The sequence below is a fragment of the Camelina sativa genome, chromosome 14 (genome assembly GCF_030686135.1).
Source record: "Camelina sativa cultivar CO46 ecotype springtype chromosome 14, ASM3068613v1".
Classification (NCBI taxonomy): Eukaryota; Viridiplantae; Streptophyta; class Magnoliopsida; order Brassicales; family Brassicaceae; genus Camelina; species Camelina sativa.
Genome location: NC_141893.1, coordinates 5997960 through 6022148, shown reverse-complemented (window position 1 = coordinate 6022148; position 24189 = coordinate 5997960). Strand labels below are relative to the sequence as shown.

General features: G+C 32.8%; 3 protein-coding genes across 5 annotated transcripts; 2 read left to right on the top strand and 1 right to left on the bottom strand.

The window, feature by feature from the left end:
• The first annotated feature begins 3320 nt into the window (after nt 1-3320).
• LOC104740053 (uncharacterized) lies at nt 3321-6666 on the top strand. Its single transcript, XM_010460560.3, has 10 exons — nt 3321-3633; nt 3993-4103; nt 4224-4587; nt 4689-4775; nt 4858-5127; nt 5221-5359; nt 5447-5747; nt 5834-6028; nt 6118-6240; nt 6329-6666. The coding sequence occupies exons 3-10, from the start codon at nt 4299-4301 to the stop codon at nt 6437-6439; spliced, it is 1515 nt and encodes a 504-aa protein (XP_010458862.1). The 5' UTR covers nt 3321-3633; nt 3993-4103; nt 4224-4298; the 3' UTR covers nt 6440-6666.
• A 101-nt stretch (nt 6667-6767) lies between these two features.
• Nucleotides 6768-10165, bottom strand: LOC104740055 (putative WRKY transcription factor 4). 3 transcript variants are annotated; one of them, XM_010460563.3, is made up of 5 exons: nt 9125-10165; nt 7766-8448; nt 7518-7682; nt 7140-7407; nt 6768-7063 (listed from the first exon to the last, which is right to left on the bottom strand). In XM_010460563.3, exons 1-4 carry the CDS (start codon nt 9572-9574, stop codon nt 7149-7151), a joined length of 1557 nt encoding a protein of 518 aa, XP_010458865.1. In that variant the 5' UTR covers nt 9575-10165; the 3' UTR covers nt 6768-7063; nt 7140-7148. The 3 variants fall into 3 exon arrangements, with proteins under 3 accessions (XP_010458865.1, XP_010458866.1, XP_010458864.1); XM_010460564.3 differs by having other exon boundaries at nt 6768-7056; nt 9125-9891; XM_010460562.3 differs by having other exon boundaries at nt 6768-7407; nt 9125-10051.
• Nucleotides 10166-19365: 9200 nt separating this feature from the next.
• LOC104740052 (uncharacterized) lies at nt 19366-23934 on the top strand. The gene is made up of 4 exons (XM_010460559.3): nt 19366-19923; nt 20480-20718; nt 20823-21534; nt 21642-23934. Exons 2-4 carry the CDS (start codon nt 20482-20484, stop codon nt 23714-23716), a joined length of 3024 nt encoding a protein of 1007 aa, XP_010458861.2. The 5' UTR covers nt 19366-19923; nt 20480-20481; the 3' UTR covers nt 23717-23934.
• Nucleotides 23935-24189: the final 255 nt, after the last annotated feature.

Here is a 24189-nt window from a genome sequence, read left to right as displayed (position 1 = left end):
CTGTTTTAGGTATTCTTGCACCCGAAGGACATGTCTCTTTCATGTTTAATTAGTGTCAAAGAAAAATGAACAATCATTTAATAATCTATATATAATATGTTTATCAATCTATGATTCATCATCATCATCATCATCATCATATGCAATAATAAAAATATCTAAATAAAAACTACATTCATAGATTGTGGACGAAAAGCGTTAGGTACTTTTATCATTAGTGATTATGCGTAAATAAATATAACAAATGACATGATTTTGGAAAAAGAAAAAAATATGTTTTCGAATTCATTATTTATATGATTTAGATGTGAATAGTAATTCATATCAAGAGAGGTTTTTGTTTTCTTTTGAGGTTTGCCACACATCCATCCATGTTTTGATGTATACCTGAATGTAACAATAAATATATATACACTATTCGTTATATTATACACACCCCTAGATTTATAGATATCTAGATTATGGTATAATACAGAGTTGCCAGTTGGCAATGTTTCCTTAGGTCTACACACGTTCAAGTATTATGTTTCGAACGTATCTGCTTCTTAATTCTATATTTAACTTGTATGATCTATTTGGTATCCACGTAACTACTAAACTGTACCGGACTCTGTATTTAAAAAAGTATCAAAATAATACATAAATCAATTAATAATCGAGACTTATTTTAGTTTAGTATGAATATATAATCAGTTTTGGTTTAAATGGAGGTGTCATCAAATTTATTGTTAATTTACTTAATGTTTCAAAATAAGTAGACATTTTGACTCCAACTAGATAAATGAGAAAAAGTTATAACAAGAAAATTTAATTACGGTGACATCACGTAAGTAAATACGTCTTGATTGGTGTTTGTAAGTCTACCAACTACACTTACAGCTGCCCAAGCTCTCTTAATTGGAATTTAAAGCTTCACCCATTAATATCTCATCTCCCTCTTCTAATTAAAAACTATTTTGGCAAAGACCATCCTCAGCGAAAATTAAATTTTTGAATATGCAATTAACTTATTTTTAAAATAGACTTCAGTAGTTATATTCATGTATACTAGTATAATATATACATTATATATGTCATATATACATGTCTATGTATTGTAGTTCATACATATAGAAAACTTGTAGACTGTAGTCATATTAGCAGGTCTCAGCAAGACAGCAACCCTAACAAAACTATCGTGGTTCTATATTTAAAAAGTTGGACTGTTAGTGGCTGTCGAATTGAATTAGTCCGATCTTTTAGTATTTCAGATATACATATATGTACATGTTTACCATTATAAAAACTAGACCTGGTTTGCTTGGAAAAAGTGCACCCAAAGGTTTTTCTTACCTACCTAATTTTGTATCTTTTGGGTGAGAAAAATATAGCCATCACTTCTAACAAATTTTCTTTTTGTTAGTATATAATATAATATATCCCTATGCTTTTTTAATGATCGGAAGACTTTATAATATTTATATTCGAGATGTTTATTTAGCAATAGATGAATATTTCTTTTCGGAATTTCTTTCTGAGTAATTTTTATATATTACGTATTATAAATAGTTAGTCTTCAATTTATAAATATTGCCAATATTAGTAGTTACATAATTTAATTTTTGTGAGGAAATGATAGAATAAATCCAGAAAGTCATGGCCAAAAATCTTGATTACTTTCTTTTGTTATATAAAGTAAAATCAACGTACGATATTAAATATGAGCCGTCAATAGCACAGTTGAAATAAACAAGAATCCATTCCTTCAAAAAAGAAAATAAATAGTAATAAACAAGAATCCATTGTTGAGTCTTTTTCCTTTGCAATAACGTCATTTTTAACCAAAATAATTAATACCATCTAGTTTAACCGGAAGTGACATGTGATAGATGTAACAATTTAGAAAATGAGAAAGAAAACATATAATCAAAGTGGAACTAGTCTAAGTTTTGGCAGTCTTAAACATAATTTAAAAATGAGCAACTCACCTACTTTAAATAGTATTCGTTGGAATTATACAGTTTTTTTAAGTGAAATAAATAAATCTTGTTCCACAAACATAGAGAATCAGGTAAGTCTCTTTCATACAACAGCTTCAACCAGAAGATTATAAAATGATAAATAAAATACTGTAAACTATAGAAAGAAAAAAAAATCAATGATGAGAATATATCTCCGTGGACTTGTTACTCTCCTACGAAAAGGACTTCAAACTAACAAATGGCTCTTTATTCACCCTTTTTAGCTCAATATTGTGTTTTTTTTTAGTAGTTTTGTACTCCTAGACGGCTTTAGTTGATGTAAAATAATCAATTAATATACTACGATGATCGAATGACAGGTTAATAAATATATAACAAACTGTATTGTACAAACGACATATAGCAAAAACATTTCCACCACTATACCAACGTAGTAATTAAACATTAATCACTAGTTCTGTATACGAACCACGTCCAAGTAACCATGTTTAATTTGTTTGCGTGTGTCTGATGGATGTATTAATTAGGGGAAACTATAAGGATCCCATTTAACTACTATGATCACAGAATTAATCCATGCATTACACTATCACCTGAATGGCTGAATCCCTTCATAATTAATATGGAGATTAAAAAAAAAGAAAAAAGATTATGGTGTATACAGAAAAAACTCATGATGTCGTGTGTGTGTCTATCAAATTGGCAGCATGCATTAACTAGCTAATTTTGTGTAATATTATTATTATAGGCCGATCGATAATAATAGATAACAGTGGAAACATATACTACATTGGTTAAATTACAAATGACGTTTTAGTACATAATTTTTACACATATTAGGATGCCGTATACATTAAGCATGTGATCCTCGAGAACTCCACATACGAATCTCTCTTTTTTTTTTTTTTTTTTTCTTTTATAAAAAAATGTCTAATTCGTTGGTTTGTTAAAGGAATTAGACATTTTTCTATCATTAATATCTATATGGAACTATAATTTTATGTTCAGCTGATCGTTAACATTTTCTTTGCCATTGTGTTTTCTCCCTTAAAGATCGGTTTAAAAGGTTTGTAAAAATGGGATATGCAGTACATGGAATCGATGAGGAAGAAGACAGGGTATTAAAGAGAGGTTAAGAAATTAAGAAGATCTTTCCATAAATGGCGACACGTGATGTTGTAAATAAAATTAAAACTCATATGTTCTGTAATGTAATTAATACGCTGTTTCTTCTTCTTATCTTACCCGCGCGAGCGAAGTTCATGGGTCAATCAAAAGAAATAACAAAATTACTACTACTCTTTTTTTTTTTAACCAGTAAATAATAATCAATAAAATGGACAAAGAAATATTAAAAGCAGAGAGAGAGACAAAAGAAACAGAGAGATTAAAACGGGAAGAAGAGAAGACTTTGGTAAAGGATCCGAAGAAAACGGGTTACTTAAGAAAAACAGTGTGTTATTACGGTTCTTATAATCTTCTCTTAATACCTCTCTCTCTCTCTCTCATTTTCTTCTTGTTTATATTTTTGATTGACACGAAAAGGACAGAGAAACAACTTAGACAATAGAGAGGCAGAGAAAGAAGAAGGACAAAAAACAGAGGATTTTTTTTTCAAAGATCCTCTTCTTCCTCTTTTCTTTTTGCCCCTTCCTCTGTTCTTCTTCCTCTGGTTAGTTTTCTTGATTTGGAAATTAATCTTTGCGTTTTTTTTAATGTGTCTGAAGTAATTCACGTTTTGGTTAACAAATGATTCGAGTTTTGGATTAATCTCCTATAAAAAACAATGCTTTGATTGTGTGTTTTCAATATATATATATATATATATATATATATATATATATATATATATATATATATATTTTTTTTTTTTTTTTTTTCTTATCTTTCACGTTACATTCAAATGGCTGCATTTGTTGCGTTTGATGTTATCGATGTTTTGCTTATATTTAAAATATTCTACAATTTCACACCAAGTAGGCAACAAATCCAAGAAAATATAAAACTCATTCGAGTTTTCTTTTTATGAAGGTCTTGAAGATACATGAATCAACATCCCATTGTTATGAATGTTGTTGATGCATTCCCTTATATAAACATAACTTCTTACAAGTGATATCTCCGAAAGATTTTTTAAAAAAGGTAAAATATTCAATCTTTTTTGGCATCTTATTTTGATTTCAGACAAAGATCATTTATATATTTGGTAATGGTCTTCTTATTATCTTTTTTTGTTGTTGTCTTGATATTGTTTTCCAACAGGCTCATTACAAAAGACTTTGATTTCGTTTGAGCTTAGCTGGTGAATGTAGTAGTAGTACTCTCCAAAGAAAAAATATGGGTGGCTGCGTTTCTTCCCAGAGAAAGCTAAGCAACAAGCTTCAACAGAAGAAGCATAAGCGCGGCAGATCTGGCAAATGTCGGTCCAAAATCTCGGCTTCTATGCCTGATGTTCCTATGAAACGCATGAGCAATGCCAGTGTTAGGGATTTTGCGGTGAGCGAATACGTTCATCTTGATTTCGACAATTGTGCTGCCAAGATGATGTGTAAGCGAGCTGAGATGTCTAACGCTAACTTCCATGTCACTCAGCTTCAATGGAACTGCAGCCAAATCGATGGCAACCGTATGCACCATTTTCTCAAAATCTTGATTCTGTTTTTTTGTCCTCTCTAAAATGTATTTTCTTGAATCTTGATTAGTCTTTTTTTTTGTTTCTATTTCCAGGAATATCACATGAGGAAGCTTGGTATGATTCCTTTAGCTACATCGATTCTGATTCTGATGATGGTTCAAATAGTAGTGTCTTTGAAGGTAAAAAATGTCGCAGCTCGATAAAACTAGAGACATTGGTTTGTTAGTGTGTGTCTGAAAACATGAACTTGTATGTTTGCAGATGCAAATGCTTCTGCAATGGGACAAGTGATTCAGTATGAAGAGTTCTACGAAAGTTACCTGAAAATAGATGGAAACAAAGCTGAATCATACTCAAGCAAGAATGAAGTTAGTATAAAGAGAAACCAAGTGGCTGATGAATCTCACCATGAGACTTACAAGACTACTACTTGTGAAGATCATCAAGATCACAGGAAGAAGTCATCAAAAGTTGTTATGGTTTCTGTGCGAAGAACATCTATCGATAGCAAATCAACAGCATCTGATTTCTGTAAGAAGATAAAAGGATCAAACAAAGTATCTTAAGTTTGGATCCCTCTTTTTTAACTTTCTTCTGATGATTTTGTATCTAAATGTGTATCAGCTTCAGCTGAGAAGCTCTTGTACCGTCCAAAAGCCGGTTCTGTGATTCAACGTTCTTTGGGTGAGAAACTAAGCAGTCAAGGAAGCTGGTCAGAGCTTTCTCCGTCGAGTTTCAAGCTCCGTGGATTGAACTTCTTCAGGTTAGGATTCAAAGTTTCAGAACAAGAAAAGTAGACCAAACAGCTTTTGTATTCACTCTTAATTGTATTGTTTTAAATCATCTGCAGAAACAAGCAAAAGAGTCCTGCACCAAATTGTAGTCCTTACATACCAATTGGAGTTGATCTTTTCGCATGTCCTAAGAAGATCAACCACATTGCTCAGCACATTGAGCTCCCCAATTTGAAACCAGTATCATCACAAGTCTCTGATATTCCCAATCTCTTGATTGTGAATATCCAGCTTCCAATGTATCCGACCTCTATGTTTGGTGACTATGATGGTGAAGGACTTAGCTTAGTCTTATACTTCAAATTGAATGAGAATTATCGCAAAGAAATCTCATCTCACTTTCAAGAAACCATCAAGGTATGATATGATGGATCTATATATAGCCTAGGACTTGTTATGTTTCTGTAAAGAGAGAGAATTTTAAAAGATTTGGGGTTTTGCAGAGATTTATGGATGATGAAGTGGAGAAAGTCAAAGGATTCACAAGAGAATCAACAGTTCCATTCAGAGAGAGGTTGAAGATCATGGCCGGATTGGTAAACCCTGAGGATCTTCAGCTAAGCTCTACTGAGAGGAAACTTATCACAGCTTACAACGACAGACCAGTTCTTTCTCGTCCGCAACACGATTTTTTTCGGGTTAGACTACAGCTCTTTCTTAGATATTAACTTAGATTTCATTTTTAGAGCTTTGTGGTTAATTTTGTGTGTGTTGATCATTTGGACAGGGACCAAACTACTTTGAGATCGATTTGGATATACACAGATTCAGTTACATATCAAGGAAAGGACTCGAATCTTTCAGGGATAGGATCAAGAATGGAATTCTTGATTTGGGGTTAACTATTCAGGTACTTGAATTATCTCCCAAAACACTTGGTTTGGTTAGGTCTTTATTGGAGTGTTCCTCAAGGTAACTTTTTGTTCGTTATGACACAGGCTCAATCACCAGAGGAACTGCCAGAGCAAGTACTGTGTTGTGTCAGGCTGAACAAGATTGATTTCGTGAATCACGGACAGATTCCAACGCTTTTAACTAACAAACAATGATTGGGCTTTCGGATCTGATTCACTACAAAATAACAGAGAGAGAAGGATCAACCAATCAATCAAATCAATGGGGAGAGCAAAGAGACAAAAGCAGAAACAGCGAACCTTTTCATATATTTGTATCGTAGAGACAAAAGAAGAAGAAAATATCATTGTCTTTTTTGGAAACCATATCTGCTCCGCAAATTATTAAATCACATGAAAAAGAAAAGATTCATTTGTACAAACGTCATTGTTTCTTACTCTCACAGCTCACTGTTCAAAAGCCCTTTAGAAACAAACAATGCTCTGTAAATCTCAATAAGCAATGACTATGAGATAAACGAACTATAGCAAGCAAACTTGTGTCATTAGCCATTATGTAATAAAGTTACAAATAATAAACAAAAGAAAACAAAACAGTTTGATATTACAACATTATAATTTCATCCACAAAATGTAAGACCTATCCTTTACTGAAACAATAACACAAAACACAAAATATCCCCCTGTAATTTTCTTCCTCATGTACAAAAGAATTCACATATTAGTAAAACAGAAATCTGAAAACCTAAAAAGCTTCTTAAGTTTTACACCAGAACATAGAAGAACAAACCCCTTCTGAAGCTCTTTCTTTCCTGCAAACTGCTAGATTTCTCAGACGAAGTGTATGTATGAGTGGAATTTGAAAGCTTTATCATGAAAAAGGTTAGAGGTTTACTTTCTTCTCTCAAGTTGTTTGCTCTTCTTTCAGCCTTAGACGTGCAACGGGCTGCTGCTGCTGCTGATTTAAGTTAGCCAAACCGCCATGTCGATTATCTGGCCTTAACTGTGCCGCTGCTGCAGCAGCATGGCTGCTTGATTTAGCTGCTGGAAGGTCATGGTTATGTTTACCTTCATATGTTGTTACTACAGCTTTTGGATCTGTTGCTGCTCTCTCTACATGTTTCCTCACTCCACATCCTGGTGTTGTGCACTTGTAGTAGCTCCTAATGATCAAAAACAGAACACATTAAACAAGAGTGTTATTAGACATAAGCTTTATTGATCACCAGATTCCACCATTCAAAGAGTGTAATAGCTAGACAAAGTGTGTTACCTCGGATAAGGATTCCCTTTGACAACTTTTTGTCCATATTTGCGCCACCTATATCCATCATCTAGAAGATCAACTTCACTAGTCGTTTGGACAATAATTCTTGGCTCTGTCACGGTTCTATGTGAAGCAGCAGGAGCTGGTTCCGAAACCCGAACTTCTATACTTCTGCATATTCAAAGCTCTCTCTCTCATAAGAAAACTGAAAATATGAATTATAATCAATCATCAACAGAGCTTTATAACTATACCTTCTCTTGGTATCAGGCTCATTTTCATCCTTCTCTCTTACACCAGTTTCTCCATTACCGACTTCTTCACTATCACTTGCCTCAGACATGTGCTCTGTTGTGGTAGCTTGACTTGCTGCTTCATGTTGATCTCTCTTAGTCTTGTTGGAGCTATTGGTTTGAAACTGTGATGCCGCCAGTTCAGAACTCCCACGGTTGTTATTTATCGAACTCCCATTTAGATTGGTGGTGCTATCTTTGTTTCCTCGCTTAGTATTTTGAGGAGGTTCGTGATTGTGCTGACCTTTGTAGATGATTTCCGTTACTTGACCATCAAGAGATCTCTCAACCTTCTTCTTGACAGGGCATCCTTGACTCGTGCACTTGTAATAGCTTCGAGGGAACTCACTGCCTTTAACTTGCTTTTGCCCATATTTTCGCCAGTTATAGCCATCATCAGCTGGTTTGTCAACATTAAGAGGCTGTTGTGACCTGTGCTCGATGATGGTTACATCTGAGGTTTCTCTTTGAGCTGGTACTGAAGAATGTGGAGCCGAGGTCGGGATCTGAGCTTGACCAGATGAAAATGATTGAACTTGAGAGGAAGGAGGGTACTCGGTTTGTGGCTGCATATTGGCATTGGCTTGAACTGCTTGAGCAGTGACTTGAGCTAGAGCTTGCTGATGTGTCATTCCATATGATCCCTTCACATTGTTACATTTCAGGTTAGAAAAAGAACCGCTAAATAATCAAAACCGAGCACACACAAAAAAATAGGTAAAGACAGATTCAGAGTCGAGAAAAAGTAGAGCCAGAATAACGAAAACCCCAAAGTCAAAAGAGAATATAGCAAAGGCCTGTCTAAAGGAACCATTTTGGACTAAGCACCATAATCATATTGTTCCATAATCAAACATATGAGGTCATAAACACCAAGAAATCTTCCTGAGGATATATACAGAAACCTTGAGCAAGCCCAAATCTTGATCAACAAGCTCCTTCTTTTGTACTTGTTCTCTAAAAACCTCCTAATTCAATACAGCTGAGTTGCAAAGTTCCTTCCTTTAGGAATAATCCCCAACCAAACCTCTAATAATCCCTAACTCAAATTCTAATCTCATAATGTCCAAATTGTGACCTAAAGAATGAATGATTCCAGCAAAATGGTTACAAAATCAATAATTTGTTGGAATAAACCTAGATTTGCTAACAAAAACGTGTTATTTTATTTTTACCACAGCAGCCAACAAAACAAAAAAAAACAAGAAAACAGCTCAACAAAGAAAAGACACAACAAACACACAGTTTCCATAAATAGATTTTTAAACTTACAACCAAAAACCAAAAAAAAAATTGTTATAGAGATGAATCTAAAAAAACCTGAACGGGAGAGAAAAGACCCAAAAAGCTAGGTGAATCGAGCCGCATGGCCGGACTTAAACCAGGAGGTACGGAGAACATGGACGGCGATTGAGATTGAGAAATCATCAAACCGGTGGGTCTGTTCTGTTTGAATCTCGGGTCAACATCACCACCACTCGAGCTATTATTATTATTATCATTCCCATCAGCCCCAATTCTCTGGTGGTAATCACTAGCAGCAGCAGTGGCAGGAGAAGCCATGGCTCCAGCAAGGAGCTGAGAGAAAGACCTAAACTCATCGGAATCAGAGAACATATTAGAGACGAGAGTCATCGGACCAGGACTAAATCCAACGCCACCGTTAAAGAACATCTCACTAAAAGGACGTGGAGGAAGAGATAAAGTAGGTCGCGACGGAGCTCCGGTGGACTTTGATGTCGACGGAACCTCTTCTTCCTTTTCCGACATCGATCTCCAAAATTAACAAACGGAAAAGAAAAAAAAAAAACCCAACAACCCAATTATCAAAACAAAGAAAAAAAAAAAGAAACTTTTTGGTTTCTCAAATCTAAAAATCCTTTTTGTATATATCTGTATGTGTGAATCCGTGTCGTGTTTCGCTTCACTTTTTTTTTTTTTTTTTGCCGTTTTGTTTTTTTTTTAATAAATAGCTACTATCTCTTTAATGGAGATTTACGAGTTGTCCTTTAGTTCTGCTTCTTTGCGAGTCTTAAAACGGATCTGAAAAACATAAAAATGAGATTAAATTAACACTTTTTTGGTTTGCATTCGAAAGTCCACGCTGCAGCTATGTTTTGTAATGTAAACAAAGCTCTTTCTCTTTTTCTCTCTCTGCTCTTTTTTATTTTTTCGTGTGAAAAAACAATAGTAATAATAATGTTCAGACTTCTTGACTAGTTAAATTTATTTATTTGAGTTAATTATGAATGAAATGAAACACATCTCATGTATAAAAATCCAATTTCTAAGGAGGCAGTAGAAAAAAAAAAAAAATTGGAAAAGAATATATGTATTTGAGTTTCACATCAATTGATATTTTTCTTGTCGTTTTGTACATTTAATTGAAAGGTTGAATTTTGGTCCTATTGGTTAGTATATATATGTCTTTTTAGCTCTATTTTTCTATATGATCAAATATATCTTTAAAAACAACATTTAAAGAGATCATGTATATTTTTAATAGATGAATCATTGTAAATTCTTCTTTTTTTCAAAGAGATGAAGATGAGTACTACTAAATTCCACCACGACAACATAAGGTTACGTGACTGAATCTAACTTATTATTCAATCCTTTTGATATAACAAACAAAAAAAATATGAATCTCTCAGTCAAAGCAAAAGAAAAACTGTACCAAAGATATCGATTTAGGTTTTCTCACCTTTACAAAAGCGTCGGTCTTGTTATTATTGTACGGTGAACCTGGAGCGAGAGAGGCTGGGACATCCCCGGACAAGGCCACAAGCTACTCCACGTTGTGCGTATCAGAAAATGACAACTCACATTCCGCTTTTTAAGGCCCATTTCGTATCTTAATGGGCTGTCGAATATAAGCCTGCCTAATCATACATACCATGAGAGCTGTTTTTTCTAGTTATAACCAAATAAATACACAGGCAGTATAAATTACATGTTATTTCTGTAATACAATTTGTTTTTGTTTTTTTTTGTTTAAGTGAAACTAATGGATTTGTATTTTTATACGTATAACTTTATCATAGTTTTTTTTTTGTTTTGTTTTAGTGGACTTTTGGGTTGTAATATTTAGGAGGAAACGTGAGCTGAGGAAATAAAGAAAACTGGCAACATTGAAGAGACATTTGACTTTGCAAGAGAGATAATATTAACATTCTTACTATAATAATCTATGTGGGGCACACGTTGGCTGAAGGAGTTGAATACCTTCATTTATTAGTTATTACCCACAAAGATATGTGATTGCATTAATAAATTCGATCTAAAACAGGTTACAACAATTTTTTGATTTAGTAGTAGTAGTATTTTTTAAAAATATACAAAAGTTTATTACAGCTTCGTTAAGTTTTCATTAAACATGTGTCCTTTTTTTATCTCTTCTTAAGTTTTTTTTTTAAATTAAATTAAGAGAACTATGTGTTTTAATAGATTATCAACTATTGTCTACTAATTGTTTTCATAAGTAGAAATGAATAGTATTTAGATTTACTTTCACTTCTAGATACTATTAAACTGATACTTTTTAAGGTTTGTGAGCATATTTCATTAGTCCATTTATCCTATTATGGTATTGCTCATACGTCTCTACCCAAACGCACGAGTTAAGACTTTGCGCATAATAAGAAGTTAGAATCATGGGTGGAACATGTTGACATTTGGGCAGCCAATCAAACAGAAGGGGCGGGATAAAAGAAAAAGTTGACGACAATTTAATCTCTGAGTAAAGGAAGACTAATGAACACTTAAGACGATGAAGATCATAACAAAGAGAGTGAGAGGGTCACATAAAAATCAGGTATCTGAGTCATTACTCTCTACTTTTTTTTTTTTTTTTTTCATCCATTTTCATAAATCGATATAGTACTGATGATTTCATATTTCATACAACATTATTTGTTAATGTGATTGTGATGGACATGTAAAACTTAACCTGGTGGAGTAGAGTGTCATCGGTAAGGAGCTTGAAGTCATCCTTGGTGCTACCAGTAACCAGGGCCGGACCAAATATATTTGCTGCCTAAAGCAACAACGCCCATTAACAAACCGAAATAAAATTAAAATTGGCAAACTGCACATTTCAGTACTAGAATCCGACACCCATGAGGTACTAAACATAGACTTCATCACTGTACTAAAGGAATTTTTTTCCTAAATGATGTCCTTAAATTGTTCATATATTTTTGATGCATAAAACATCTGTTTGTCGGGCTTTAATCCCGGGCCGGCCCCGCCAGTAACCATTGTCAGTCAACAAACTGACCTGTAAAATGATATCACAATTGAAGGAATTAGGCCCAATGGGCCTGAATATCAGAGTCAGTCAGCTTATGGATCAATGACATGATGTCATGATGTGTTGGTTTCTCAGCTTTTCTTAATATTGTCGACGACCAGGACAGGTGCTGAGGTGAGCGGGGTCTATGAGCGTGAAAGGTATATCTCGTGATGGGATCAAGATGACACGCGCCGTTTAATGCCTACAAAGATCGTATAGGTTAAGTGTGCGAGCGATCACAGGTGATTGGTGGTGGAGACTGTGATGGACCCCTTTTGATTCTTGCGGATTCCCATATTTGTAGGGTCTCTTAATTAGATCGAACACAGATTTAAACATTAAGTGTTAAAGTAATACTTAGTACTATAATTTAATTACGATGGATTAATAACTTCTTAAAAAAAGAGAAAGAGATATAATGGTAATATTCTTTTTATTTTTTGGTAAAAATAATGGTAATATTCAAATTAGGATTATAGTTTGATGAATTTGTTGACAAGGGAATGAAGACTAGATTCTGACGGTTTAATTATATGATCAATAAATCATCAAAAGCTTTCTTAAAAAGAATTTGTTTGATGATTCTGAAACGTGTATAAATTAGTTGATATTGATGGAAAAACGTTGTGAAATAAAGCTGTGTACTGGAAAAGTTACCTACGTGTTGTAATTGTAGTCTAGTAGACTAGTAGTAGTTACTACTTACTCTAGTGTAAATTTATATTGTATCTTGTAATCGTTTCTATACGACATCTAGAAACGTCTTTAGAAAAGAAAAAAAAAACGTGAAAAAAGATAAATTGTCGAAAAGGAACTTTGCATAGCCTTTTCACCTACTACGTACCTCGCCTTCAGAATATGATTGGAGCAAATATATATGTTCCATAAAAGAAACCGTAGATACTAAAATAACTATTTGTTTATACGTCCACTTCTAATCACATTATATATATAACAATTGATCATATATATATATATATGGAAACATATTGTGCCTGTCTGTTAATTTATCGAGACATATCATAAACACTAAACACTTACAACTAATTTTGATTCATTTGTTTTTTTCTGATAAATACAAAAATACAGGTATTTTGTAAAATACAGTACAGAATGATACATGCACTTTTTTAAATAGGATCCAGGCAAAGAGCAATCATAGGTCAGAGCAGAGGCTATTAAAAGGACAACCTAAAGAGATTTGTACTATATTTCTGAGCACGACAAATATTTTCTAAGCTGACAAATTAATTAATTTATTAACGCTGTAAATATAAAACATGGTTACTAAACCAGGATTATACGAAAATTATGTATCAAAACCATTTTACTTTGGTTTACCGATATAGTATTGTCACTAATTAACATACATTTGTTGTGTTTTTTTTTCTCGTATGAAAATTATGTAGAAGGGTAGAAACGGAAACTAATAAATACTTCTGCTTCTGGAGACAAAAAGAAAACATTTGTTTCTCTCTTTCTCTCTCTAATCCCCATAACGATCTGTGTCCACGAATCTAGGATTCCGTTTCAAACTTACAATATTGTTAAGTGTTAAGACAAAACAAACCACCTACTTACACCTTAATTACATCATCTGCCATTTCCATTTTATTAATTCACCAAAAACTGCCCTTTGAGAAATAGGAGAGCATCTTCTTCCTTCACTCTTCCCTTTTTTCTCTCGTCTTTGTCGACAAAATTCGGTGATTGGCCCTTTCAGATTCCAAGTATAATAATAGCAGCATCCGTACACCCCCACAAGCCGATGAAAACGATGTAATGAACTAAAAACACAACTAAATTAGTAACTAGTATTTTTTTTTATCTAATTTTTTCAAATGGTCATATTTTTTTTTTTATAAAAATAGGTTCTTCTTATTATCTGTTTGTTAGATTTTTTCATGATAAGGAAAAAAAAATTAAAGCATTACAAATGTAACGTAGTCACACTTGACAGACCACTAGTTTACACACCATCAGTATCTTAGTTATGCCCTTATCTGAAAGCTACTACAATTGCAGTGGAGTATTATTACTTTTTTGTAGTGATTTAGGCCCAAATTCTATATTTGGAAATGGGCTTATCATCAGTCTTATTCAAGGGGAAAAGAACAAATACAAAAAAGAAACCGTAGATACTAAAATAACTATTTGTTTATACGTCCACTTCTAATCACATTATATATATAACAATTGATCATATATATATATATATATGGAAACATATTGTGCCTGTCTGTTAATTTATCGAGACATATCATAAACACTAAACACTTACAAAACTTACATTTGTAATGCTTTAATATACATATGGAAATCGGTCAGTATATAGTATATACATATGGATATAGTTCTATGCTTAGTATTTTATGGACAGACAGTCAATAGTTATATAAATCAATCATATACCTAATCAATAATACATACTGCATTTTGAATTGGATTATGACCGATTTAGTCCCCGGGGACTTCCTCGTTTCGTTGGGGTTCATACGGATTTATACGTTTCATAAAGTTTTTGAAATCAAAACAAATAAAAAAAATTAATACGAAAGGTGCAAGATATTTATACCATTTAAGATACTCACACAGGTTGATCATGATTACAATCGTAGTAAAATGATTAAAATCTTGGTATTTTTTCTTCTAATGATTACTCTAATTGGTTAGATGGTTTATTTTACTTGTAAATTTCGTTTATTAATACCAATAACTGTGACATTTTTTTATCCATCATTAGAGTAATCTTTTGATTTGTATGTAGTTGGAATCAATTTATACCCATAAAATCTTAAATTTCGCCAATAACATTTGTATCAAATGCACAATCCATTCTGATTAATTCGGTTTTGATATTCTCTCAAAGTATGTATGCTCGGTGTTTCAGACAAAAAAAAAAAGAAACGAACTAAAACAGATCTGGATTAGCTATAGATTTTATTGGAATCTACTTTTGCAGGCTACAAAACGAGATAATTAAGTGTTTAATTCATTGCTTTTTTGTGTGGACAAGTGTGGTTTGTCTACGTTCTTTGATGCTTTTTTCAAAAATTTATGTAAAAAACTTTTGGAAAGGGACTATCTTTATGTAACAACTCATGAGAGATTTTTTTTTTTTTTTTTTTTGCATTTAATTAAAATAATACTACTCCGTATGTATAGATTAATAGATTGACGTACGCGTTAAAGACGAGAGAGTATTTTAAAAATATATATATTTTTTCTTTTTTCTTTCGGGGTAAAAGGAGAGCTAGTGGGAGACGAGTGGCAAAATAGTTTACTTTTTTTTTCCTTCTCAATTTCAATTTCCTTTGTTTTTTAATATTGTTAAGTTATAAATCTATTTCCGGTATGATAATATATGTAGAAAATTATGAGACTGTCACATAACATAATTATCTCATAATTCTATAGTTTTTTATTTTATTTTTAACCATTATTCATATCCTTAAAAACTTAAATCTATGTTAGTGAAGTGTTTCAGATGCTAGTCGGGCGGTCGTGGTGGACTTAGCGTTTAGCAAGAAAATTGGAGATTAAATAGGAATTAATCGGAGATTAGTTTTAGGGTTATTTTATTAAATTAATAATAAAATAAAATATATAGTATTATATATATGTATAATTCTGTTTATGTTAAAATAAAAATATTAAATAAAATATAAAACTATAGTATTGTTTTGAAATTGCGGTAAACACATAAAAACATAATTTTAAAAGAAAAACGAAATTTAATTTTTTTTTTATGATTTCCATTAAAAAGTTGTAGTTACTGTAAAACATCATAAACACTTAATGTAAATGTTTAAATAACAAAAAAAATACTTATTTGATATATATTTGGCTCTAAAAATAATCATTATATACAAAATTAAACGGTAATTAATCAGATTAGACATGTTATAATCAAATTAGACAAATATAATTGAATAATTAATGCTAAGCGGGAATTAATCATTAATCGAAACGAAGAGGATGGATTTAACGATTTTGTGGGGCATATTCAGTGTTAGGGGGAGATTTTTAAATTAGGACTCGGAAGTATATAATTTTGCTTGGTAGAAAAAACTGATGAAAATTGATAGTTGCATATATATTTAGTATAGTTGCATGCAAGTGTATACTACATATTTAACATTTAATATAATTATTATTACTATTTTGATTCGCAATGAAATCAATTTGGTGGGACGCACCATAAGAACTATGATAGGACCCTTGACTAATACTTAAGTTTTATAAAATCTTTGATTTTTCTTTTTTTTTTTAGTTTTCTGATGAGAGTGACATTTCCGAAAGTATACTTTGGACCACTTTTAAGGTCTATATCCCAACTTATCTTGAGCCCAAATAAAAGCATTTTTAACAACTATTGATTCTTGTTTATTAATTATAATAAGGATTACATGGCCTTCGATCTAATTATTTAACGCTTCGATCAGTTTTTTTTTTCTTTACTGATATGTATTTGAAATTCAGTTTCCCTTATTTTAAAAAATAAAAATAAATAACGTTGGTAAGTTTTGAGGACAAAAAGATAGATATAATATTAGAATTTGTTTGTGATAAAATAGTTAACATATGTAGATCTACCATATGTATAACTACTATTCTTGGATTTAAAAAGTAAAAAAATGAGACAATGTCATAAATTTTCCGATGTTACCTAAAAATATATACCAATACGGAATTAACCATGTGGGTTTGTGACATAAGAGACAAAACATAATGATGCCATGCCACACAACAGGCGAAGACCGTAGGTTTGTTTGTTTTATTTTTACATTTTATATAACTAATTACCAAACTTCTTTTTTTTTTTCACGTCTAAAATACCAAAATAATTTCAACAAAGATACTTTTATACAGAATTTTAAGCTTTAATGGATAAAAATTTAGAACGCTTTCGAACTTTGTGCATATTAAAATTTAATAAAGAGTTTTGGTCACATCCATAGTAAAAAAGTGATAATTATTTTGTTACTCTTTTAGGGGTAATTTCTTCACAGTTGTTATTTATATAAATAAATATATAGCATATGTGTGCTGGACCCTAGCTCTTACCAGATTTGATACCAAAAACATATTTGGGAATTCAATCCTATTAACAACATTCATTTTTTTTATATCTATATTTTTTTATATCTATATTAACATTTTTTAAATATATTTTGGTTTATGCCCTTTAAATTTTACTTATTATTTTGTTTACAACATTAATCTCTAAAACAATTCTATAAATAACATTACAGAGAAACTCAAATACTAAACTTTCTTAAATTGACCAACATTTATTACATTTATTACCATAAAATCTTAACAACATTTATACATTCCGATTTTTCCAAAACCAACTCTACCCATTAAAGTTTTAACCTATTAAATCTCCAAAACTATTTTTATTGATGCTAGAATCTCTCAAATTTAAATGATATACAACAAATTTTTCATAACAAAAGTTTACAATCTCCATAATTATATTAACATTAATAAATTTCCTAAACCGAAAATCCAATTATCAAATATCACATTAAATATGTTGAAAACCCCCTATATAATTTGGTTTATTTTTTATTTTTTATTTTTTATTTTTTGAGGAATTACCAAAAAAATTAAATTCTATTAATTATCATAAACTATAAATTATAAACTATAAAAATATGTTAATTTGGTAAAACAATTAACATAATTAAAATTGATAAAACAAAATTATTTTGATTATTTTTTTTACGCAAAAACTTATTTTGATTTTGGTGAGACGGGTTGACATTAATCCCATATAGGGAGTTAAATAGAATTGTTTTATTTTTTAAACACTTTTAGATGTGTATCCACAGATAAATGTATTACTAGACTATACATATACCATACGGGTTAAAACCTTAAAAACACTACAAAAATCCTATACTTTGAATACTTATATTAAATACCTGTAAAATTTTATATTTTTAAAATTAATCAAACAATAATAAAATAACAAATAAATACAATATAAATTTTAAATTTATAAAATTAAAAATATTGTCCTGCAGTGTACCGCAGGTTAAATCCTAGTATACAAGTAAGACTTTAAACATCTAAGCTATAATTAACGAGAAGGTTACGCGATAACTCGTTATTCCATATTATGATTTATTTTTTTTTTATTTTTTTTAAGCCTACTTGACAACTTTAGTCATCAATCCAAAAATTTGTAGAAATCTTAAAAACTTCTTTAACTCCACATAATAAAAAACGGAAAAAGTTATTCCCACATTTACAGTAACCAACGAGATAGAGCCTATGGAAAAGATTTTAGGTGGGACCTACATTTTGTTTGCTGTCGATAATTTATTAACTACTATACTAGTATTTACTATTTTGAGAAGGCCTAATTATCATAAACCAAAAAAAAATATACAAAAAGAAATTTAGGCTTAAAAACATAAAAAAATGTGTTAAATTAAGAAAGCGTAATCAATGGGCAAAGGATTTACCATATATATCGTTGACGAGTGACGACATGTTCCTTTTCAATTTTCATTTTTTCTTCTTCTATTACTTTATACAGAGTATTAGTCGCTGTAAATAACAACATTTGACATTACATCATTAATTTATATTTTTTTCAAATAGTTTTGAAACCTTCTAGGAGATTCAATATCCACAATTTAAAACTTTAAAAAAATTAATTAATTAAATTATGTTAACACGTTTAAAAATTTAAGTTGTAGGATACACCAATGACCGATATAAGTCCATATAACCATATTAAATTATTGCAATACAAATTACTTGAATTTTTCGTATTAACAAAGCATAAGAAAACATCCCAGAACACATTATCTTCGTTTAAAATGACCACACATCAGCATAAATTTGTATTTTTTCTTAGTACACGAAAAAGTAATTAAAATACATATATGTATAATATTATATTGTTTTCTCTTAAAGAAAGCATTGAAAAGAAGATGAAGAGAACCTAGAATAGAAGATACCCCCCATTTTAGATTTCAGCAATAATTTTGCTTCTACTGCTCATTGCTCAATTAATTTTTTTTTTTGGCAAGAAAATTTTATTTTAAACATGTAATATAAGATATTTTACCTAAATCCGATTTAATAAATGGAAATATCCTAAATTCATATATAGAAAAAAAATCCAGTTTTATCACTTCAAAAACAAAATAAAGAAATAGTTTCACGAAGCAAAAACTAATATCATTCTTATTTTTTTCCTTCTAAAAATATGTATTAAAATGTTAATATTTTTATAATTACATTCCCATAGAAAAAAGGAGAAGAAAAAGCAGAGAATAAAAAGGGGAAGGAAGAGAAGACCGGATGTTGACAAAAATAATTTTCATATATGTCACACACTGTACAAAAGCCAAATCCCCCCTCCTCTCGGCCCTCGTTTCCTCCTTACTCATTTTCGGATCTTTCTTTCTCTTCTCCTTCTTCTTCTTCTTCTCCTTCTATAATAATATAACCAAACTCTCTCTCACAAACCTTCTTTATGATCCTCCTCCTTCCCTCAGAATACAAGCAGCAGAATTTTTATGTTTGATAAAAGAGAGAGAGAGAGAAGAGTGGCCCAGTAGATCGAAAAAGATGACGATCTAATTTTTTTCCATTAATGGTGTTTTACGCTATAACTCTTATTATACCCACCACCCTCCCCCCCATTTCTCTACTAGAGAGATTCGACTATTTTTTTCTTACTTTTTTGCCTTTCTGATTCTTAGATTTTTTTTTTTTTTAATAAAAATTTGATTTTTAATTTCTTCTGAGAAAGTATCGAAGACGAGCTTGGCGATAAAGAGGATGTGGGTTTGATGAGGTAATTAAAACCATAAAAATCCCATTTTTTTTTTTTTAATAATCTCTGTTTAATTGGGTTTTGTCTTGTGATTTTGGAGTTTGGAGATTTTTCCCAAATTTCACTAGATAGATTTATAAAGTAGTATTCTTTCTTCTCAATTTGGTACAAATCCTCTCCTTTGTCCTAATATATTTCAGATTCTCCTTTGTTATCTAACTTCATATTTTCAACTTTGATTTTATTTTAATTGCTCAAGATCCTATTTTGACTCGTCGGCGTTTACAACTCTCATCTCATCCCCTGAGTCTAAACCCTTTGCTAAATATATATATTTATAGTGTGTTTATCACTTTACAAAATTGCTTTGTGTTTTAACTGTTTTGACTTTTTGGATGATGAAGCTACTCCCAAATGGGTTTCTGGGAGATTTAACTAGATTGATAGCTTAGAACCTCGTGGAGCTTTTTAAAGTCATTGTTTTGTGGGCAATTTCAGTTTCTTTGAATTTTCAGATTTGTTTATCTCTGGCCGAGACTGAGGTTTTGGAATTTTTTTTGTTTGTTTGTGTGAGCAGGAATGGGAACAAAGGTGCACTGTGAAAGCTTATTTGGTGGATATCATCACTCTATGGGAGATCTCAACAAAGAGTCTAACGGTTGTAGATGGCCATTGTTCTACAGTGACAGTAAAACCTCCGCTGCTGCTAATGATCAATGCTACAATGGCTTCCCTTCCCAGACTACTTCATTTGGCTATGACAAAGATTTGGTGAGAAGGACAATGCTCGAACACGAAGCTGTTTTTAAGACACAGGTTTACTTACTTGAAGATTTTTCTCTCTGATCTTTCTAGGTTCTCTGGTATTTTCAGCTTTTTTGTTGATTGTGTTTTGTGAAATTTTGATCCTTTATAACCAGGTTTTGGAACTTCACCGGGTGTACAGCATACAAAAGGATATGATGGAAGAACTGAAAAGGAAACAGTTGAATAATGAATGGGCTCCGATTGAGGCATCGTTTTCATCTCAAGCTACTAATGTCGATGCCCGTAAATGGAAAATCCCTACTTTCCCTTTGGCAAACTCTGTTTACGATAGGCCATCCATGTCTGTGGTTGAGGATAATGGACATTCTCCCATGAAAGGAAGCAGTTCTCAAGTGGTTGTTGGCCCAGTTTCATGGCAAAATGGAGCTAGTTCCAAGAATGTTGAAACGTCGGAGGCCAGACCGACTAAAATCAGAAGAAAGATGATAGACCTTTGTCTTCCAGCTGATGAGTACATTGATGACAATGACGAAGTTGTGGAGCTAAAAGATCACAGGGTTTGCAGCACCTCTAGTCAGCTTCCTAATGGAGATGTGAAGACTGAATCTCGCGGAGATGGGTTGAGGATTAAATATGGCTCGAGTAGAAGCAATGGTTTGGCTGACTTAAATGAACCGCTTAATGCTCAAGAAACGAACGAATTTGCTTATGGCCATCCCCGTAATGGTGAGTTTCAAGGCCATATTCGCGACTACGGAAAATCTCTGAACTCGGGTAGTGTAAGGGAGCATGTTCCTGTTATCTCTCTGCATTCAGATGAGAACAATAGACCAAAAGCTTGGCCACTTCAGCCCTTAAGAAATGGTAAGATGATGCATCACGTTGTAAATGCCACTGTTGGATTTCTTCCATGGTTACACATGTTTCTTATTCTTTTACCAATGTTTTCATGTAAAATCCACCATATGCAGATCATTATACTGGCACACACAAGTCTGCTGCTCCATTTTTTCAAGCGGCCAAGCCTCTTGATTCGTCGTCTCAGCATATGCAAGTTCTGATGAACAGTTCACAAAGAGTTATGAGTGTACCTAATTCTGGTCCACCAACTAAGCCAGTGTTCTGGAGAGAAAGAACGTTTATTGATCTAGAGGCTGATACTGATACCAATAGTAGTCATGAAGCCATCACTCATCAAAATCACGTGGAGTCAAGTTTAGCTTGTCACCAACAGAGCCGCTTGTATCCGTATAATCCTCCAGACTCTGCTGTCTCGTGGAACCATTTGCAGTCTTCTTGGCAAAATCCTAGTTTTGGATTTTCTCAGAAAGTTGCTTCAGCACAGAGATATCCGGTTCTAAACTTTTCTGACACACTGAGTGGTAATACTCAGAAACAAGGGTTTCTTGGAGATAGATTGCAGTATGAAAGCAATTCTAGATTTAACTCAGGGTGTGGGAGTTCCAGTCGGTTAAACAACAACATGTTTTACAATGAGTGTTCCTCTTCATCAAAACCGAAATTCGCTGGGGTTGACTCTAATTATCCTAACGGAGGAAGAAGTGACTACAGCTCGGAGATGAAGTTTGTGAGAGATTTGAACTTAAATGTGACACTTTCAAATACTCCAGTTGTTGAAGTCAGAAAGGATGAAGAGCGCTTGGCTACTTTACCATGGCTTAATAAACCCAAGTCTGCTTGTAACTCTGAAATGGCTGATGTGAAAGGGAATCTGAAGAGTCATGATGTTGTTCTGAGTTCTACTTTGAAACCATTGGATATTAATGATGAGGCAGGAGAAAAAGTTCAGAATATTATGTGGCTAGAGAGGTTAAAGTCTGGTTCTTGTTCCAGTAATCCGGAGACTGAGAAGTTTACTGCTAACGTGGAAACTCCTGGATCAGCTTTTAGAGATCAATCCAAAGCAGGAAAAGGTAAAGTACGTAACGTTAGGATGCTAGACATGAACGAACCGTGTGATCCTCTTTGGGATGAAGATCAGCAAACAGAGGAACAAATTGGGACAAAGGTTTCGGTTAGTAATAGGTGTCAGATTGATTTGAATATGTTGGTTAGTGACGATGAAGGCGAAAATTGTTCTGTCCCTGCCAGTTCAAGAGTGATGAATTCGAAGGGCCCTATGATTGATTTGGAATCTGTTCCTGAGTCTGATGATGATGAAGAAGAAGATGATAATATCTGTGCAGAAAAGCCATCAGAAGAAACCCCAGTTGAAGAAAAAACTCTAGAGAAACCGCCAGAGTTTGAAAAATTAGCAGCAGAAACAATAGTTTCCATCTCTTCAGCTTGCCTAGATAGAGAGCTTGAAGTTGCTGCTTCGCCAGAAGTCTCTGAAACCATCATCCTTCACTGGTTTGCAGAAACAGTAAATGCTCACAAAGAGAATCTGGACGAAAAACTCGATACTTTATCGAGGAATCAATCACGTTCTATCGAAGAGATTGATTACTTTGAGTCAATGACCCTGCAACTACCTGAGATATCAGAAGAAGAGTATATGCCTAAGCCATTGGTTCCTGAAGACCTCAAATTGGAGGAAACTACAGGAACCACGCTGGTAACGAGCCAAAGACCGAGAAGAGGAAACGCGAGAAAAGGGAAACAGAGACGAGACTTCCAAAGAGACATTCTCCCTGGACTTGTGTCTCTTTCAAAACACGAAGTAACAGAAGACATTCAAATGTTTGATGGGTTCATGAGAGCAGCAGGAAGCTCCTGGACTCCAACCGGTTTAACAAGGAAGAAAACCGGTGCAAGAGGAAGACCAAGACGAGTCATAACAATCCCTGCTGAACCGGTCTATATCCCGGTTCCAGCTCCAGCTCCTGCTCAATTGGTTCATCAACAACATGTTGTGAGCAATCAAAACAGCAATGGTGAGACTGAAGTGTGTTTAGAAGATAGACGCTTTGCAGGTTGGGGTAAGATGACAAGAAGGCCTAGAGGACAACGATGTCCTTCAACTACTACAACTGTAACAACTGCAAGTAACCAACGTTCATCATCACACGCGCCTTTCACGTGACAATGATGTTGAGACTTTGGGAAAGTGACTATGAGATTATTATTACTACTGTACGAGTACGATTCTTTTCAAAAAAGTTGTCGTATAGAGAGAGAGAGAGAGAGACGTAATATATGAGAACAGTTTGTGATAGCGATTTTTCATCGACTAATTCTTTTTTTTTTTTTTTTTTTCTTTAGCTTGGTGATGAATACATGAAGATATTTTTATTCGTTCAACCACTTTTTTAATGGTGTTCCATACCGATACATTTTGACACGCAGTACCGTTTCGGTTTATATACAAAATTCTAATTCGGTTCGGTTCGGTTCGGTTCAAATATATAATCTAACGGGCCTATTTCGGTACCTTGCAAATATATGGCCCAACGATGTTGCGGAACAAAAGGGTAATCTTGGAATGTGACAGTGATTCTCGTGAATTGCTAAAACACTTAAAAGACAATATCTCATCTCACGACACGTCGCCAGCTC